At 41.7% G+C, this 16,941-nt stretch overlaps 1 protein-coding gene across 1 annotated transcript in view; it reads right to left on the bottom strand.

Moving 5' to 3' along the window:
- galnt9 (polypeptide N-acetylgalactosaminyltransferase 9) overlaps positions 1–16,267 on the bottom strand; it is a 122,988-nt gene extending 106,721 nt beyond the window's left edge. Inside the window, exon 1 of the mRNA XM_039012819.1 lies at positions 16,027–16,267. Coding sequence (XP_038868747.1) covers positions 16,027–16,267 — 241 coding nt within the window. The remainder of the gene's footprint in view (positions 1–16,026) is intronic.
- Between the last annotated feature and the right edge of the window lie 674 nt (positions 16,268–16,941).

Consider the following 16,941-nt stretch of genomic DNA (forward strand, 5'->3'; position numbering starts at 1 on the left):
TTATGTCCTGATCTGGCTATGCCATATGGCTGTGGACTACACGAGTTCATTTAGCCGACAAGTTTGCTTAGAATTCCGTGGCATTTTATAGTATGAAGAATACAATTGAACAAAGCTGAATAAAATAGAAAGGACATGTTCTCCAAACGATTTGAGGGGGTGCACACATATGGCTATTCTCTGTTGAGCGGTTAACAAAGAAATAGGTATTTCTATATGCTTAATTTAGAGTTATTCATGTAACTTTAATTGTTCTACAAACGTTGGGCTACATGTTTTGATTTTTAATACATTGTAAGGCTGCATGATGCGAATCTTATGAAGATTTGAAAAAAGTTGTTTGAAAGGCATGAAATCTGCTTAGTTTTATGCGCAGGCTGTACACACTACATCAGTAACTCATTCCCAATTTGACAAGCATTTGATAATTCCTAGAATTTCACGGTGGCATACCCTCTGTGTGACCGTAATGCACCCTAAAAAAATCCATGCTTTTTGCGGCCACTCTCCCTGAGTGCTGAGCCCCCCGAATCAGCTCTCACTCACATGGCTCTCCATCACATGATCAATTCTTTCTCACAGGCTACAAGTGAAGACAGACACACCGGGGACGCAACTGCGTGGGTCCTTATCCAATTCCGAGGTGCATATTGAAGATATTGGAAGAACTGTCCACATTTACTTTTCGTCAGCCTACAAGATGAGAAGGCCTAACGTACAGCAAAAGCACTAGCCTATGTCAATCTACTATCCCCCATAGATAGATCCCAAATTAATACAACCACTAGCATCAGCAAAACATTTTTTACTCAATGTGGCTGACGCAACAGATCAGAACGTTTAGCAGCAATGCAGCAATGCAGCAATGCACACATGGTAGTAGGCTATAAGCGCAAACGTTCCATTAGCAGAAAACACCAGTATCAAAAGTGACCGCAAATGCAATTATGCATGTAATGCTTTTATTATAAAAGTGCATTTTATATGTGAAAATGATCTTCCCCAAACTTGAAACTCATGCGCTGCTTATGTATGCCAGTTAGGCTCTACACCTCTTGTAAAGCTGATTAATGTGCTTAATTTTAAGAAGTTATTTGGCAACTTTAGTTGTAATACAAACCTTATCAAAACACAGAGCTAGGCTACATGAGGTGTGCGACTATGATTAGAAAAAGTCGCAAAAAAAGGCACTGTTTTTTTATGCTGGGCATCATTCACAAGTGATAATATACAGTTGAAGTCGGAAGTTTACATACACCTTAGCCAAATACATTTAAACTCAGTTTTTCACAATTCCTGACATTTAATCCTAGTAACAATTCCCTGTCATTAGGTCAGTTAGGATCACAACTTTATTTTAAGAATGTGAAATGTCAGAATAATAGTAGAGAGAATGATTTATTTCAGCTTCTATTTCTTTCATCACATTCCCCGTGGGTCAGAAGGGTTGGGATGTTGTTCTTCAGCTTGCAAGCCTCCCCATTTCTCCTCCTAACATAACAATGGTCATTATGGCCAAACAGTTCTATTTTGTTTCATCACACCAGAGGACATTTTTCCAAAAAGTACGATCTTTGTCCCCATGTGCAGTTGCAAACCGTAGTCTGGCTTTTTTATGGCGGTTTTGGAGCAGTGGCTTCTTCCTTGCTGAGCGGCCTTTCAGGTTATGTCGATATAGGAATCGTTTTACTGTGGATATAAATACTTTTGTACCTGTTTCCTCCAGCATCTTCATAAGGTCCTTTGCTGTTGTTCTGCGATTGATTTGCACTTTTCGCACCAAAGTACGTTCATCTCTAGAAGACAGAATGCGTCTCCTTTCTGATTGGTATGACGGCTGCCTGGTCCCATGGTGTTTATACTTGCGTACTATTGTTTGCACAGATGAACGTGGTACCTTCAGGCGTTTGGAAATTGCTCCCAAGTATGAACCAGACTTGTGGAGGTCTACAATTTTTTCTGACGTCTTGGCTGATTTCTTTTGATTTTCCAATGATGTCAAGCAAAGAGGCACTGAGTTTGGTGGTAGGCCTTGAAATACATCCACAGGTACACCTCCAATTGACTCAAATGATGTCAATTAGCCTAACAGAAGCTTCTAAAGCCATGACATTTTCTGGAATTTTCCAAGCTGTTTAAAGGCACCGTCACTTTAGCGTATGTTAACTTCTGACCCACTGGAATTGTGATACAGTGAATTATAAGTTAAATAAATTGTCTGTGAAAAATCCCTTGTGTCATGCACAAAGTAGATGTCCTAACCGACTTGCCAAAACTATAGCTTCTTAACAAGAAATGTGTGGAGTGGTTGAAAAACGAGTTTTAATGACTCCAACCTAAGTGTATGTAAACTTCCGACTTCAACTGTATAATTCACAAGTGATAGGCTAATATTATCACCCATCAGACTATTCTTGATCTAATCCTGTCTTTACATATACTAAATAATATATGTGGGAAATTAGTTTTGATTTAGAATGGACCATTATCATGCACCTGTATCAAAAAAGGGGCAGCGGGAAAAAATCCATGTCATCTATGCACTTAAATAGCGAATGGAGGACAGATTTCGCGTGGTTCTTTACATGCCAGCCAGATAGGCTATACTCCTGTTGTAAATATAAGCAATGTGCTTAATATTAGGAACGTTTAAAAATAAATATAGTAAGCCTAGAGAAAGCTAAGGGGAGCCTCCTATTTTTAGTAGAGGCCATCACTCCGTTTTCTCGCGCAATTGCATAAACTGTAGAAATGTTGCCCAACATGAGCTCAAGGGCTCTCATGAAGTGTTCGATTAGATTTTCGATTACATTTGCATTGATGTCAGAGTGAATAGAGGGACAATAGAGTGCTGAGTACCAGTTTGGTAGGCTACTAATGACTAAACGGTCATGTGGAATTTGACTGCCGTCATGACTTGTGACAACCTGTGTAGCAGTAATCTGGTCACCGCAACAGCCCTACCTTTAGGTGCCTTTTGGCAAATTCTAATCGGGCTGTCAGGTGCCTTTTACTGAGGAGTGGCTTCCATCTGGCCATTCTTCCATAAAGGCCGCATTGGTGGAGTTTTGCAGAGATGGTTGTCCTTCTGGAAGTTTCTCCCATCTCCACAGAGGAATTCTGGAGCTCTGTCAGAGTGACCATTGGGTTCTTGGTCACCTCCCTGACCAAAGCTCTTCTCCCCCAATTGCTCAGTTTGGCCGGACGACCAGCTCTAGGAAGAGTCTTGGTGGTTCTAAACTTCTACCATTCAAGAATGATGGAGACCACTGTGTTCTTGGGGATCTTCAGAAATGAAATGTTTCCCAGATCTGTGCCTCGACACAATCCTGTCTCGGAGCTCTACGGGCAATTCCTTTGACCTCATGGCTTGGTTTTTGCTCTGAAATGCACTGTCAACTGTGGGACCTTATATCGATAGGTGTGTTCCTTTCCAAATCATGTCCAATCAATTTAACTTACAACAGGTGGATTCCAATCAAGTTGTAGAAACATCTCAAGGATGATCAATGGAAACAGGATGCAACTGAGCATGCAATTTCGAGTCTCATAGCAAAGGGTCTGAATACTTATGTCAATGAGGTATTTTTGTTTTTTATTTGTAACAAATTTGCAAAAAAAATATTTTTTCTGTGTCATTGTGGGGTATTGTGTGTAGATTGATGAGGAACATTTTTATTTTATCCATGTTAGAATAAGGCTGTAACGTAACAAAATGTGGAAAAAGTGAAGGGGTCTGAATACATTCCAAATGCACTGTATGATCACGCTCTTCTTAGCCGATGTAGGACCTTTAAACAGGTTATCATTCACAAGGCAGCAGGGCCAGACGGATTACCAGGATGCATACTCAGAGCATGCGCTGACCAGCTGGCGAGTGTCTTCACTGACATTTTCAACCTCTCTCTGACCCAGTCTGTAGTACCTATATGTTTCAAGAAAACCCCCTTAGTCCCTGTGCCAAAGAATGGCATGTTAACCTGTCTAAATGACTCACATCTGTATAGCCATAAATGCTTTGAAAGGCTCACATCAAAACCACCCTCCCAGTAACCCTGGATCCACTCCAATTTGCATACCGCCCCAACAGATCCACAGATGATGCAATCTCTATTGCACTCCACACTGCCCTTTACCAACTGGACAAAAGGAACACCTACATGAGAATGCTTTTCATTGACTACAGCTCAGCGTTCAACACCATAGTGCCCTCCAAGCTCATCCCTAAGCTAAATACCTCCCTCTGCAACTGGATCCTGGAGTTCCTGACGGGTCGCCCCCAGCTGGTGAGGGTAGACAACAACACGTCCGCAAACACGGGGGCCCCTCAGTGGTGCGTGTTCAGTCACCTCCTCTACTCCCTGTTCACCCACAACTACATGGCCATGCACGACTCCAACACCATCATTAAGTTTGCGGACGACACGACGGCAGTAGGCCTGATCACCGATGACGATGAGACAGTCTATAGGGAGGAGGTCAAAGACCTGGCAGTGTGGTGCCAGGACAACAACCCCTCCCTCAACGTGGGCAAGACAAAGGAGCTGATCGTGGACTACAGGAAACGCAAGGATGAACACGCCCCCATTCACATCTACGGGGCTGTAGTGGAGCGGGTCGAGAACTTCAAGTTCCTCGGTGTCCACATCACTAAGGACCTATCATGGTCCATACACACAAACACAGTCATGAAGAGGGCATGGCAACACCTCTTCCCTCTTAGGAGGCTGAAAAGATTTGGCATGGGCCCTCAGATCCTCAAAAAGTTCTGCAGCTGTACCATTGAGAACATCTTGACTGGCTGAATCACCGCTTTGTATGGAAACTGCTCAGCATCTGACTGCAAGACTCTACAGAGAGTAGTGTGTACAGCCCAGTATATCACTGGGGGCGAACTCCCCGCCATTCAGGACCTTTATACCAGGTGGTGTCAGAGGAAGGCCCTAAAAATGTTCAACGACTCCAGCCACCCAAGCGGTACTGGAGCACCAGGTCTGGGACAAAATGGCACCTGAACAGCTTCGACCCCGAAGCCATAAGACTACTGAACAGTTAATCAAATGGCTAACCAGACAATTTATGTTGACCCCCGTTATTATTTATTGATCTTAATTGTTTTGCACTGACTCCCTTGCACTGGCTCTCACTAGACTCTACCCACACACTCATATTACACTGCCACTCCAACATACACACACACACACACACATACTACATACACTCACTCACTCACTCACTCACTCACTCACTCACTCACTCACTCACTCACTCACTCACTCACTCACTCACTCACTCACTCACTCACTCACTCACTCACTCACTCACTCACACACACATACACACACACAAAAACATACACATGCATATTGACGCCACACACACATAGACACACTTTCACACTTCATAAATGCTGCTGCTTCTCTGTTTATTATACAGTGACTGGAAAGTATTCACACCCCTTGACTTTTCCCACATTTTGTTGTGTTACAGCCTGAATTTAAAAGTGATTACATTTACGGTTTTTGTCACTGGGCTACACAAAATACCCCATAATGTCAAAGAGGAATTATGTTTTCCAAAATGTTTACAAATGAATTAAAAATGACAAGCTGAAAGTCTTGAGTCAATATGTATTAAACTCTTTTTTTATGGCGAGCCTAAATAAGTTCAGGATTTAACATTGGCTTACCAACTCACATAATAAGTTGCATGGACTCACTCTGTGTGCAATAGTAGTGTTTAACATGATTTTTGAATGACTACATCATCTCTGTACCCCACACATACAATTATCTGTACGGTCCCTCAGTCGAGCAGTGAATTTCAATCACAGATTCAACCACAAAGATCAGGGAGGTTTTCCAGTGCCTCTCAAAGAAGGGCATCTATTGGTAAAAATAAAAAAGCAGACATTGCATATCTCTTTGAGCATGGTGAAGTTATTAATTACACTTTGGGTGTTGTATCAATACATCCAGTCCCTATAGAGATACAGGCGTCCTTCCGAACTCAGTTGCTGGAGTGGAAGGAAACTGCTCAGGGATTTCATCTTGAGGCCAATGGTGACTTTAAAATAGTTAATGGCTGTGATAGGAGAAAACTGAGGATGGATCAACAACATTGTAGTTACTCCACAATACTAACCTAACTGACAGAGTGAAAAGAATGAAGCCTGTACATAATAAAAATATTCCAAAACATGCATCCTGTTTGCAACAAGAAACTAAAGTAATACTGCAAGAAATGTGGCAAAGCAATTAACTTTTTGTCCCTAATACAAAGTGTTAACTACATGATCAAAAGTATGTGGACACCTGCTCATCGAACATCTCATTCCAAAATCATGGGCATTAATATGGAGTTGCTCCCCCCCTTTGCCGCTATAACAGCCTCCACTCTTCTGGGAAGGCTTTTCACTAGACGTTGGAACATTGCTGTGGGGACTTGCTCCACTCAGCCACAAGAGCATTAGTGAGTTTGGCCACTGATGTTGGGCGATTAGGCCTGGCTCGCAGTCGGCATTCAAATTCATCTAAAAGGTGTTTGATGGGGTTGAGGTCAGGGCTCTGTGCAGGCCAGTGAAGTTCTTCCACACCGATCTCAACAAGCCATTTCTGTATGGACCTCGCTTTGTGCATGGAGGCATTGTCATGCTGAAACAGGAAAGGGACTTCCCCAAACTGTTGCCACAAAGTTGGAAGAACAGAATCATCTATTTGGTCCCGTGTGGCTCAGTTGGTAGAGCATGGCGCTTGCAACGCCAGGGTTGTGGGTTCATTCCCCACGGGGGGACCAGGATGAATATGTATGAACTTTCCAATTTGTAAGTCGCTCTGGATAAGAGCGTCTGCTAAATGACTTAAATGTAAATGTAAATCTAGAATGTAATTGTATGCTGTAGCGTTAAGATTTCAGGTCACTGGAACTAAGGAGCCTGAACCATGAAAAACAGCCCCAGACCGTTATTCCTCTTCCACCAAACTTTACAGTTGGCAGGTAGCGTTCTCCTGGCATCTGCCAAACACAGATTCGTTTGTCGGACTGCCAGATGGTGAAGCGTGATTCATCACTCCAGAGAATCTGTTTCCACTGCTCTAGTGTCCAATGGTGGCGACGCTTGGCATTGCACAGTATGTGGCTGTCCACATACTTTTGTATATATAGTGTATGTTTTGGGGCAAATCCAATACAACACATTACTGAGTACAACTCTTCATGTTTTCAAGCATAGTGGTGGCTGCATCATGCCATGGGTATGCTTGTAATCATTAAGGACTGGGGAGATTTTCAGGATAAAAAATGAACTGAATGGAGCTACAGTAAGCCCAGGGAAAATCCTTGAGGATAACCTGGTTCAGTCTGCTTTCCACGAGACACTGGGAGATGAATTCACCTTTCAGCAGGACAATAACCTAAAACACAAGGCCACTTACAAAGAAGACAGTGAATGTTCCTGAGTAGCCGAGTTACAGTTTTGACTTAAATCTACTTGAAAATCTATGGCAAGACCTAAAAATGGCTACATGCTTATGTAAATTACATATTTGTCTATTTGGTTTTCAACACATATGCAAACATTTCTTGAAACATGTTTTCACTTTGTCATTATGGGGTATTTTGTGTAAATGGGTGGGGGAAAACTATATTTTATCCATTTTGAATTCAGGCTATAAAATTGTATTACCTCAACTACCTTGTACCCCTGCACATTGACTGGGTACTGGTACTCATTGTATATAGCCTCGTTGTTGTTTTTATTGTGTTACTAATTCCTTTTATAGTTAGCAAATTTCTGTCTTACTTTTTAACTCTGCATTGTTGGAAATGGGCTTGTAAGTAACCATTTTAATGTAGTCTACACCTGTTGTATAAGGCGCATGTGACGAATAAAATTTGATTTGATTTGAACTGGAACTGACAGTGATACTACTGGCCACTAAAGTGGTTCTCTAGACTGCTATAATTCCCTGCAGAGGAAGGGGTCAACTGGGTAAATAATACAAAATCTATCAACAAACAAATACAGCTTTTCCACTACATTTCGATAGCCGTTCACTAGGTCAGGGCTTCCCTAACTCGGCCCCCCTTGTCTGTTTAAGTATAGAGTGAGTCTTATTGCTTTTTCTCCCATCTGGATATTTTAGCCTCTGCTGCACGTTACCTAGGTATGATGTCTCATAGCTTTTCTGGTTTGGATATTTTAAACTCTGCTGCACAGTGACATTGTAGGGGCTTAATTTGATATTCCTGTCATACTTCCAGAGTGGTCTCCACAGGAAAACCATGTTGCCTCTTCTCAACAGATGGACAGAAACAGCAAGTAAACAGCGCATACTAATGAAGATCTAGGGTCACACATTCCCCAACAAGCCATTGCAATAAATGTTTTTTGGGGAGGTTCTGGGAGATTTGCCATTGGAGCTGAACAGTTGGCAGTTGCAAACTGTCACCTCCCACGAGAGGGATCCCATCAGGGGCAATGCAGTGGTGTCATCTGACAGCCCGGGTGGGGCTCACTAGCATTATGGACCCAGTCTGAATCCCAATCGCCCACTCTCATGACATTGAGGCAATCTAAGAAGCAACTGAAAGTGAAATCTGGAGTGCCACTCTCTCTGCGTGAGACTCGGAAACAGCCTAGCATCCCTGCAGTTTTGTTTTCCGCGGTCCTGGTTATTTTGCTCCCCTCACTCCCCGCTTCTTCTGGCTGGCTGAAGCAAATTCCATTACAGGAGAAGCGGATGCACTCACAGAAGTCTGTCTGCTACTGCTGATGTCTGCTGTCTACAGCTGACAGAGTGGAGGAGAGGTATTTTAAAATAGGCCTAGTGCGACTGACAAGGTTTAAACCCGGGTCTCTTACACGTCAGAAGAACACATTAGCCCACTAAGCTAAAGCCTAGGCAGTGGCCCAGGGACCCAATGCTACTCTACACCTAAAGCAATGTGACTCATAGTGTGAGTGCGGTTCAGAGGACTGGTTTGACCCTGTATTGTTTTGACACTTTATTGAGCAGCAACAGCAAACAGAACCAGCTCAGGGATTTATAGAAGTGGTGAGTGGACAGTTTATGTGGTTTTTGAGCTGCCTTTGTTGTGCTGCTGCCGATAAAGTTGTGCTTTGGTAATACCTCAGAGGATAATTTGTTGTAGCTACAATTTCTCACTCTGCTGCTGATTCATCTTTTCATGTTTCTCATGTTCTTTTTATGGAGGCTGAATATTCTGTTGCTTGGAGCAAAGCAAGAAATCCTTACAATGCTACAACTTAATAATGAAAATAGACGGGGAAAAGAAAGCTTTCATTTTTGTTGTTAAGCTTTTGATGAAAACCGACAACTCCACCACAAAGATTTTTTTTACCCCTTTTTCTCCCCAATTTCATGGTATCCAATTGGTAGTTACAGTCTAGTCTCATCGCTGCAACTCCCGTACGGACTCAGGAGAGGCGAAGGTCGAGAGCCGTGTGTCATCTGAAACACAACCCAACCACTGCTTCTTGACACAATGCCCACTTAACCTGGAAGCCAGCCGCACCAATGTGTTGGAGGAAACACCGTACACCTGGCGACCGTGTCAGCGTGCACTGTGCCTGGCCCGCTACAGGAGTCGCTAGTGCGCGATGGGACAAGGATATCCCTGCATGCCAAACCCTCCCCTAACTCAGATGATGCTGGGCCAATTGTGCACTGGCCCATGGGTCTCCCGGTCGCGTCCGGCTGCGACAAAGCCTGGACTCGAACCCAGAATCTCTAGTGGCACAGCTAGCACTGCAATGCAGTGCCTTAGAACACTGCGCCACTCGGGAGGCCCGATGTATACTTACTTGACCCCCTAGATTCAATGCACGCACCTGTTCTGAAATCTAATTAGCATAATAAAAAAAGAGCCATCAAAATCCGTGTTTAAGCTAGAGACTTCTGGGTTTTTGCAAGGGCTGCGTCTCAATCAACCACGTCGATATTGGCCTTCTGCATCTACAGTGGAAGATGGCAGAGCTACAGTGGTGTTTGTCAGACCATGAGACATCCCGAAAATTGGTCTTCTCATGAAAACGTCCGTAGAGTCCAAACAGTTTTGACTAATATGACCCCACTATGGAAAGATGTGACTCTCACAAATACGAACGTGTTCTCCGTTTTGCTCTACGACGCCCACAAGCTTCACGTGACTCGTGAGAATGTCTCCCGTGACTGCTTTGTAAAAAATTCATGAAGATAAATAGGTATTTTTGGGACTAGGGTTACACATGTACCTTTTATTTATTTTTTATTTTGGTTCCTGATGCTTTCCTATATCCCTCAGAAGCATTTCAGACACCTCAAACCATAACCCTTTTGATTTATTTTTGGACTATATTTTTTTGCCATGTATGAACGCTTTATTCAATGCATTTCTATGGGCTAATAGCAGGCCAAATTCAATGTTTCATCAAATAATATTTTTTGGGGGGATATCGACATGGGTCCTAAAAGTCTAAATCAAATTGATAAATGGTCCATCTTATGACCATACTAAAACAATTATATATGTTAGCTTAGTAGATATTGCCATTTAAATATTAAATTCAACTGTGTTTTATTACAAACCACTGGATTGGTAAAGTCGATATTGTTAAGTGTGTAAAGTGACTTGAAATATTTAAATAGACAAAGCTCAAGCCATTTAATATAATTCACATTCTAGGCACAATCTAACATAGAATGATTGCATTCACTAAAACCCATGAGTAGGCCAAGTCATTTTCTACAACAATGAGAGACAATTGTGACACAGGCGAGGAAAACTATTGAGGCAAATGGCAAATGCTCCAGCTACCATAGTATTCTGCCAGTCCTGTGAATGTCAGTGGGCCTCTAAGCCACATCATGTTACTGTACTGTAATGTTAGCCAGACTGCGTGGGCCATTGGGTTGGACCTGTATGCAATGAGCTTAAACATTCACTTGTTCAGTCAAGGCAGACAACAGGCCTAACATGTTGTAGTTATGCGACTATTAATCACAATACATCTGGGGGGGAAAAATCAAGGATAGAAGGTTTTTCCAGGACACTGACGACAGACTTGTTAGATTGACCTGTAATTTATCGCCGATAAAACACTTTTTAGGTGACTTTGCCACTGCTTATTCACTATGGCAAAGTCAGCTAAAAGAGCTTCAAGCTTCTTAGCCTAACCAGAAGCCTCTCTAGAGATGTCTTTGATACTATGGTGTTGTGATGATTCATGTTGTATCACTGATACATCCTCAACACATTATCCTCTACTTCCTCTAGTTTCATTCTTCAAACTGCAGATTAGCAAAACACCTTCATTATCCCACAATGAAGTAATTACAGGGAAACATCTGGTTGTTCCACTGCAAACACACAGACACTATTTCCAGTATGAAGAGGTTAGCAGCACACTATGGGGAGATGAAGGGTGTGTGCCAAATGGTACGCTATCCCTATAGTGCACTACTTTTGACCAGAGTGTTATGGGCCCTTGTCAAAAGTAGTGAACTTTATAGGAAATAGGTTGTCATTTGGGACGCATAATGATGTACTGTTCCAACACCCTCAGATGGACAGATTTGTTTCTGTGCGGATATGGGGACAAGAAAGGCTGGCTACCATCAAACATCAATCTGGGTGCACTATGTCCAAGTGCATATCCATCTCGATGCTCAGTCGCTCACCTCAGAATCCATTTTTATAGAGGCGCCCACTACAGGATACATTATAGCGTCATAACAGTGATAAATTATGTAACAACCTTCAAAAAATTTCTGATTTGGGCTGATGGGATAGATTTTCAAACTGAAAGACACTTCCATTTTGTGAATGATTTAAAGGGAGAGTGGAGTTATGCGTGTCAAAAGTGATGCTGAGATGTGATAAATATTGATGTCTTGGATGTGGTTGAGTGATCTGCTGTTCAAATAGAGGAAAATAACTACCCGTAGTTGGTTTTAAAAGTTCAAATGTGGGCGATCCATAAAGCATTGGCAACAAGGGAAATGCATAACGCATAAAGGATAATGCATAAAGCCTTGATTTGCTGCTCATGACAGAAAAAAGGCAAGCTAATGGGTCATCAGGATTTAGAGGGGTTACTTGTATTTGTAAATTGTCATTGTCATTGTCATTGTCATACTGTATCTTGAGACCCAATGAATCATCATAACAATCCAAGCTTGCATGGTAACACATGCAAAGGACTGAAAGAAGAAAGTACTGTATCAAAAGAACAAGTGCACAAACAGCACCATTTAGCAATTCTTAGGCAAAAATACTTTACAGTCAACATGCAGTACAGTAGATCTGTCTATAAGTCAGGAAATATGCCAGTTTCCTAACGCAAATTAAATATTTTCACATGGATCTGACCTCTCATTTAGGAGGGCGAGGACAACTGATGTCAGGGCTTTGTAGGAAATCATGAAATTAAAGTTTTTAAATAGTCACAGGAATGAAATTGCTGGAGTTTTTGACCACCATATGAAATCTCTAGCTCTTCACAAAGTGTAATTATCTTGTAGCTCAAATGCAGATTGTCAGATGAGGCGTTGAATACATTACAGAGATTCAGATTCCTAAAAGCTGGAACTGAATAGATTCTCATCAGTTACTGAAAATGTTCGGTTGATGATTCCTCATCTACATATCATTACTGGAAAATATATTCCATCACAGGCTCCATTCCCCCACTCCAATCTGCTGGGGAGGTGTCTGTGGCTCTCCAATATAAAATTATACTCACACTGTGATGAATACCATTAAGGTACGGGTTGAAGCATCAAGTGTGTATGGGGTATGAGGTGATGAAACATAATTTCATTTCTAATTCTTCGTCAGGAGTTCTCTCTTTCCATACTTTAACATATAAACAACATTTATTTCTGCAGCATAATTGGAAATTATAAATACGAGTCATATCTACTGCTGCAGCTGGACCATCCTCAGAGGCTGCTGAGGATGGTCCATGCCATCTAATCACCTCCGCTCACTCAGGATGAAAGCAGGACTCAGTGACATGCATCACTGATGACAAACACTCAGCCCTGCTCAGCTCAGCCTGTCTATTTAAGGACAACAATGAGCCGGAGGCTGTGACACACTGCAGGGTCACTCAGTCAGAGGACAGAGAGGTGAGCTGGGGAGAACAGTGCATGAATGACAGGGCATTCATCTTGGGAGAAAGTAAAGTATCAACTGCATTATATTTTTTGCTTGACTTCATTGTGAGACTCAGAGCTGACCTTAGGCCAGTGTCTTAGGGCAACTTTATAATACTCCTTCGTGATCCATGATTTTAATTACATCTTGATACAACAGGGACCTTATCATATTAATGCAACATAAGTTGAAACGTGTAAATTAGGTATAACATATGAATGTCTTGATGATTATTGGTATACTTGTATACACGTATACTTGTTTTTAAAATTGTAGCCTAAAACATAAATACGCAGATCAGAGAGGATCTGTCGGTGAATCTTAAATTGCACTGAGAGGAAGTAGAGATCTGTCACTTTTAATGCACTGCTTAGGTCACAACACTGTCCTATAAGCCTGTTAACAAGAAGCTTAAACCCAGATAGATGATTATCCAGTAGAGGATAGTGCCTCTTCAGCAGAGGAGAGGAGAACTGCTGATGACCCTAGCCTCTTGTCAGTTATTTCCATAGTGAATTGCAAAGTTACAGATAGCACACTTTACTGTTGTTCTGGTGAGGAATGACCTCATGGAAATATTAGATAGTATTAGATTAGATTGCTCCTGTAATTGCTTCCCAAATGACACACTATTCTCTATACTGTATACACTAGAAAAAGTGTTCCAATGGGTTCTTCAGCTGTCCCCATAGGAGAACCCGTTTTGGTTTCAGGTAGAACTCTTTTGGTTCCAGGTAGAACCCTTTTGGGTTCCAAGTAGAACCTTTTCCACAGAGGGTTCTACCTGGAACCAAAATAGTTCTACCTGGAACCTAAATATCACCAATATCACACACCGAGTCAAAGAAAAAATTAGATAACATCGTCCAAATCACTGACTGAGCAGTACTGGAATAAATGCTTGCACAATGCACAGGAGCTGCATCACTTTGCAAAGCCATGTAATAGATGAAGAGTTTGTAAATGTCTTCTAAATCTAATCTAAGCCTTAATTCCTTGGTATGTCATTGTTGGACAATAAACAACTGAAAAATGGGCTAATTCTTCAAATCACTGTCAGACATGGTAATAGTTTTTGGCACACAAGGTTCTCACTCTGTAACGCCAATCCCAATGGCAATAGAATACAATCAGTGATCTGTTCCCCATTTAAAAATCGAAAAATAAATCAGGATATAAATGTATGATTAAGTGTGTCAATAAATATCTGGATGCTAAACATGGAGAGATGCTGACAGAAGGGAAGGATTCCTCCTGACTCTGTCTGACTCTGTCTCTCTGTTTGACTCTGTCTGACTCTGTCTGACTCTGTACACTCCAGGGCAAATACATGGTGGCTCCCCGGCCCCTCGCTCCAGACAAAGTCCCCTGAATGAGAGGATGCATTATACTTTTGGTGAGCCAGTGCCTCCTGGCTCCAAAGGCAAAGCATAACTCAAACTGACAGAGGGACCTCTTTCGTACAAAAATGATGCCAGCCAGCACCAAAGCATAGTAATAAGATCAAATAAAAACCCTCAAACTAGAAGTGTTTTGTGGCCATGCTATATAGCATTAAGAGTAGATACAGACTGTCCTTGACCACTTTTGACAAAGAGAATAATAAACTGACTTCACAACACTTTCACCAAAATCCTGTTTATAATACAATAGTTCTGACATGAACAGGCAGTTTGCTGAGCACCAAGCACAAATACTACCATGATAGTTTGATACAGTGGATACAAGAATTATCCTTTTTGAACCTGCGTCTATGGAAAGGATTTGATGTTAACCTTTTTACCTTGAGGTTTACCGACTTGTCAGCGGCAGAAGCTGGCTTTTGTTGACATCGACTAAACAGGGAGTTTGAGGGAATTATACTTTGTCATTAGATGCATACACTAGTTCAAACAAATCAGTGATGGCACAGGCTGCTTGTCTCACAATTTGTATAGGATTTCTATATACTATTGATAACATAAAATGTAAAAATGTAAACATATGGATGATTCTTACTGTAATTGTGGAATTGACTGAATGCTAAATAGTGATGCATGCATTAGCTGTCTCAAAATAAATGTTGGACTTTTCAGTGTCTGAATCTCTCATGTTTCATGAGAGAGTAGGACCATGGAGCATAATGAGAGATGAGATAGCCCGTAGTTGTTTTTAACATGATTTAAATGATGCTGTTTTGCCAGACAGACCAAACCTCCTGCAACACATTTCAATGACTAAAGGTAACATAAAGAAATAAGTCTGTTTTTTCATTCGATTAGAGAACCATTTAATTTGACCATCTTTTACATTTCAGACAAAATTATTGTATTTAGGCCAAGGGAATGACAAAAGCACAACTCTGTAGCCAGAGCCAGGGTTTTCACCCCTATGGGATTCTCAATAATATTCAACTCCATGAGTCCAATACTAACTACTTTTGGCTGGTGTTTTTGATGGGGATTAGACCAGGTTAAGTGCACAGATTAGGAACAGTTGCATTGATTTTACTTGAGTAAAACCCATTCACTTGTTGGCAATAATTTGTGGCTCCATGAAGAGCCACCATTCATCACTGGATGACTCACTCTGCACATAATAACTGTACCATAATGACTGATACTGTCTGAATGGCTGATATACCAGTTGCATATTTATCTTATTGTCCATTGTCTGATAAAATTCAATGTATTTGGAAAAGTAGGCTGTTTATAGTTTTAAATAGGCAGTTTATAGTTGCTCTGTAGTAAAATGACAGTAATTCAGGATGTATTTAACTATACAGAGATATGACTCCACAGTTAACAATGCTGAAAATGAGAAATATCTCATACTTGAGTAAAAGCTATATGCTGAATATGTTGTTAAAGTTATAATAATACATACCATTTAATTGGTTGTAGACAACGTCCTCCAGCCGCTCCAGTCTCTGAAGTATGGACTGCCTGTCCACCAAGTTGGAAACTTTGCCATTCCTGGCCCTCAGTCTCTGGTCTGATATCCTGCCGATCTGAATGAGTTCCTCAGAACGGTCCTGTATTCTACAATATACCGAGAACAATATGATCCCCACAAAAACAAAAATGTTAACCGTGAGCAAAGTTTTTATTTTGCGTGCCACAGCCATGAACCCTAATAGAACAGTTGGGCAGAAGCCGTTAAGCCAAATAATAATGCATTTGGAGTACTTTAGCTACTTCGGCTGTCGGCTGTATTGCAGTGAAAAGCAGATGCTTTCAGTGGAAGTCAACTTTGGGAGTCCTGAAACAAGGAGCTGTCCTTTCAGCACCAATGAGATGCCGGCGGAACGCTTCTCTAGGGCTGATGTGGGGGGGCTACTGTTGACGTCCAAGCTTCGAGTCTCCCAGACTGTGGTATGCAGATGCTGTTTTGAGGAAGTTCAAGGTTGGTAAGGACGCTGGAAAAACAATGCTTTCTCTTTAGATCATATGCAACGCCGCACGCCTGTACCTTTACAGAAGCGCTGCTGTTGAAGATACATAGAACGTATTCTGTCGTGTCCACTAGAAATAAATAACGTCAGACACGAACCATAGTCTTAAATAGGAGCGAGTATTTACTGTAGAAAAACATCTATGCGTGCACTGCAACGTGGAAAGTCGTCAAAATCTCAGTCACGAGGACAACATCAGCTCGTCCACCCTGAACAGTGCATTATTCCGTATTTGCGAAGCAGCATACTCTATTACTGCTTTGACATTTCCTCTCTCAAAGGCGTTGTGGTCACTGGATTCGCCCTGATCCTGAAATAGATTTGGATGTGTCTTGAAATGTGCACAT

Source organism: Salvelinus namaycush, chromosome 18 (genome assembly GCF_016432855.1).
Source record: "Salvelinus namaycush isolate Seneca chromosome 18, SaNama_1.0, whole genome shotgun sequence".
NCBI classification, from domain to species: domain Eukaryota; kingdom Metazoa; phylum Chordata; class Actinopteri; order Salmoniformes; family Salmonidae; genus Salvelinus; species Salvelinus namaycush.